The sequence below is a fragment of the Morone saxatilis genome, unplaced genomic scaffold, assembly GCF_004916995.1.
Source record: "Morone saxatilis isolate NCDOM2014 unplaced genomic scaffold, NCSU_SB_2.0 Contig17, whole genome shotgun sequence".
In the NCBI taxonomy this organism is placed as follows: Eukaryota; Metazoa; Chordata; class Actinopteri; family Moronidae; genus Morone; species Morone saxatilis.
The window spans coordinates 15,360,533-15,364,979 of record NW_023339729.1 but is presented as its reverse complement, the minus strand read 5'-3'; the positions used below and the strand labels follow the sequence as shown (position 1 = coordinate 15,364,979).

General features: G+C 40.2%; 1 protein-coding gene across 1 annotated transcript in view; it reads left to right on the top strand.

Annotated features, from left to right (window-relative positions):
* Nucleotides 1-1,082: 1,082 nt before the first annotated feature.
* Nucleotides 1,083-4,447, top strand: part of pax5 (paired box 5) — a gene marked incomplete at its 5' end in the record, with an annotated part of 28,290 nt that continues 24,925 nt past the window's right edge. The window contains 1 exon segment of the mRNA XM_035659731.1: nucleotides 1,083-1,208. Coding sequence (XP_035515624.1) covers nucleotides 1,083-1,208 — 126 coding nt within the window.

Below are 4,447 nucleotides of genomic sequence, written 5' to 3'. Positions count from 1 at the left end.
GTGTGTGTGTGTGTGTCACTGAAGCGGTGACAAGTATGTCGCTGTGTCGCCCAGCGAGGAACTTGTCTCCTCCAGGGGGAAGATTAGAGGGAGAGACATGAGGAGCAAAACACAGACAGACTTATGTCCTTTGTGGCTTTTTTTTATTTTTTAAAGCTTCAATTTGATTTGTATGGTTAAGTAAAGTTTCATGCTGAGTTTAAGGAGAGAAAAATAGGTTTTCGCTCATAGTTTTTTGTTTTGTATCTTTCGACTGTGAAGGTGTGATTACTGTAAATAACTGAATCAAGATGTGTGAGTGCTGATCTTCAAGTAAAAAGAACAATACATCAGCAAAATTCACACTTTTTTTTTAAAATTTATTAATCAGCCTTCGTTGTACATAGAAGCATATGATATGATCATATGATCAACATTACACCTGCAGAAACAATCAATCCACCTTTTCCTAGAGTTCCTACTGGTGTTTTAAGTCACAGGATGTTATCATATATGTAGAAATTTAGCTGAGATATTTGTATTATAAGGTTATAAGCTATAAGGTTCAGTGTCTATTCTCTGTCATGCAACACAACAGTAACATCAGGCTCCTGCAAGGTGACCTTTTCTATTGTATATGAGCCACAAACAAGGTGCTTTACAGTTGTTGTAGCCATATGTGTATTTCTTCCTTTTTTATGAAGAATCCAACATTATCCACCCTAAACGAAAGCTGACCCAGTTTACTGGGCTGCAATATTATTTGTTACAGTCGGGTTTAATTTGGAAGATTATACTGACTTTAATATTGATTAGGTGAGCAGGTTAGTCTTCAAAATAATATTTTTTTTATTGAGATAAATATACTGTTAGGTGGAACAGATAATGGCAGCAGAGGTTTTTTATTCGAGTTTAATCACCAATAGTGTCAAGACATTCAAACGGATGTCTTTGAGTTTTCCTCAAAGGGCCAGTAATAAAAGAAAGCTCGCAAATTATTCACAACAAAAAGAACATGTATTATCATTCTCCTCCCTTGCATGTCTTGTGATTTTTCAACAAATGCTTCAGACTGTTTATCTTGTCACGTGGTCTGTCTGCAGCAACGTCCGTGGCTGCCACACAAGTATCAGCAGTGACCAGCGACTCAGCCGGCTCCTCGTACTCCATCAGTGGCATTCTGGGTATCAGCTCAGCTGCTGACGTTGGCAAGAGGAAGAGGGACGAAGGTGAGAAAAAGAATATGTGCGAGTGTTTATCTGCGTCACTGTATTTTTTTGGGTGGTAATTTTTCAAGTGCACATATACAAATACACAGCACACATAAACACATTATATGATGATGGACAGCCTCAGGACCACCTCCTTACCCTACCAGCATGGAAAGCCCAGATGGAAAAAAAAAACTCAGCACAGGAGGATCAATGACAGATGTGTGTGAGTGTGTGCATATGGGACTTCTAAACCAAACATCTTCATTCAGAAACCCTGATTTGTTTACTAACACTACTTCACTGGAGAGCTACCTGAGAAGTCAGTTTGTGCATGCACTATTGATCATATACACTGTCATACTGGATCAATGTCGTATGCATGTTAATAGCAGTGTGAGCTTGTGTGTGTGCACATAAGGATGCTTTCACATGTGCTGTAGGTATATGTTTGGGTGCATACATGTGTGCATGTTTGTGAGTGTGTATGTGGCTGTGTCAGTGGCATTAAAAAGCCATCACACAGACAGTCTCCTGCGGTAAATGAGACAGGACCAGATGTCGGAGCGAGGGGGGGTGACAGAACGCCACTGGGGGCTATTTCTTGCTCTCTCTCTCTAACACACACACACACACAGATACAGTATGGGGTCCTTTTCCCACTGCTGATGAATTTCCAAAACATTCCAGCAGGTTCCAGGATGAATCCCAGGTGCACCTTGAGCGTTCAGATATGCTCAGATACAGCCCACTTACCCATCAGCAGAGCACAAAGACTTTAGACCTGACACACACTCACACACAGTACAGGTGAATAATGATGACGTTTGCTGTAGAGACCTCGGCTTTCTCCATACGAGGGTATGGTTAGTTTGTGGTGTCAGATTGTACACACATTGAATGGAGGTTTACTTTGTTTTGTGAGTTTGTAATGCGGAAAAAAGTGGAAAGGTCAGAAATTTGATTTAAAAAAATCTAAATATTACGAATGTTTTTATGCTTGGCTGAAGTGGAAATGTTGGTTTATTGATAAAAAAAACAAAATGAGACAAAGACAAAAACATCGATTTGTGTGGACCCATTAGGACACTGTATTCTTCCTCAAATTGATGCATGAAATAAACTTAAATGCTATATTTTTGGCGTTTTTTTAATTTCATCATCTCGTTGCACCCTCTCCTGCAATGGTTTAATGGCAAACCGACTGAAGAATTAACGCCACCACAGTTTATCTCGATGCTCCCAATTCCTAACACTTACATGAAGTGGATAGAAACATGCAGTGATTTCCATTTGCAGATTTTCCAGAAATTCTATTAAAATTTGCACTAAATGTGGATGGAAACTTGACCATAGTGGCCACTCTTGAATGACATCAGAGCACCTCACAGAATTACAAGTGTAACTAACTAAGGATGGCTCTGTTTTATTCAGGTGTTCTTGTTACTGCTGGTTCACTGACATGGCTTACCGGAGAGTGGAGACATTGCTAATGTTATTACCAGTGATTACAACTGTGCTTTTCCAGCTATAACAAGTCAAAATGTATCAGGGGTCTATTTTTTCTTATGAAGCCATATTTCATGGACAAGAATAATATGAATCATGTATAATTACACAAATATGTCACTATTATGTGTGCTCTGACGTCTGTGGAAAAGACTGTGGTTAAAACTGTAGTTAAAGTCGAAACTCTGTAATCTAATTAGCAGTATTACTGTTTCACTTTGTTCTTTATGTGCATGACGTGCTACAACATGTGCTACATGTGTGGTCTGTCTGTTGTTTTACTATGACTGGACCTTGTGTTTCATAATTCATAGCGAAAACATTGTATTGCTTCACGTTTCACTGAAGCATCCAGAAACCGGCAATCAAGCATTGTGGGGCTCAGCATCACGTTTTATCTGCAGTGTTTCTGTGGCAGAGGTCTGCGCGGTTGGCTCTGTGGTCTAATTAACAGCATTGCTAATCACAGCTTCCATTAGAGCAGCCCCCGCTGGATAATGACACACACACACAGCAAGGGGCGACAGGGGGAACAGCATGCACTGACATGGACAGGCGAACACATACACAGATACACAATAATGCAAGCTTCTTACACACAAACACACACTCACACCCATATGCTTCGGTCGGTATGAACATTTGTACAGGGAAGGAAAAAGACATAAACATACACAAGTCACCCCCGTACACAAGCCCAACAATCACACAGCTTCAAGTCAACTTCTCTTGTTGACTTTGTCTTTATACCTATCTCTCAGTATGAATGAATATGTTACAAATGCCGCAGTCAGGCAAGATTCAAACATTTACTGTCCATGTATGAAGAAAAGACTCTAATGACCTGATAAAAAAGAGTAAGCAATGTTTTTTGTTTTCCCAAAATAAATTCTGGGAAAATGGAGCACTCCAGCGATAAACATACAGAAGAATCACCCCATGCCCAGTTTTATTTTGAATTTACATGTGAAATGATCCAGATGTGATTCGTCTGTCATAGTAGGGAAAGCACAGCTACAATTAATGTTAAAGATGGCAGAATCCCATTTAGTTTTTCCTGTTCCATGACTGTGATATGGTGCATAATGCCTCTCTGATATGGTGTCCCCGGACACTTGGAACTGAGCTATTGTTGGTGGTATTAGTGCCACCTGTACCCTACTTGTGTTTCATTGAGTCAAAATGTCTTCTGAAAAAAAATTCCATTTAGAGGCAGAGAAACTGAAATTCAATGCAGGAAAAGAGCACCTGTTTCCTCTTACAGACTCAAAGTGGAGTTAACACTGGCTTATCCATTCAGGTGAATAATATTATATCTTGCTGCTGCTGCTGATGTGCCATTGAGCATGCTGCAGATTTGCTTTTGTTATTGTAATATTATGAAATTGATTAAAATGATCATATCACATTATATAAGATATTGACGTATATAAATATGAACACGTGTGCAGGAAACCGTTAATCTCTAACTTACAAGCACAGAAATGGCAGCTGTGCAGTGATGGGAACTCAGGAAGGCGGGATCATGTCATGTGTGTTTCTGTGTGTGTGTCGGCAGGAGGAGTGTGTGGGGGTAAAGCCCTGTGGTGACCTGTGCCCCCAGCCAAAGTGAGGGGAAGTGGGGGGTGAATGGGGGCAAAATGTAGATGAATGGGAGTGAATGGAAGAACTTGACTTGTGGGGCCAAAAGGGGACTATTGTATCTTAACCTATTCTCTTATACACAGAGGCTGTGTGTGTGTGTGTGT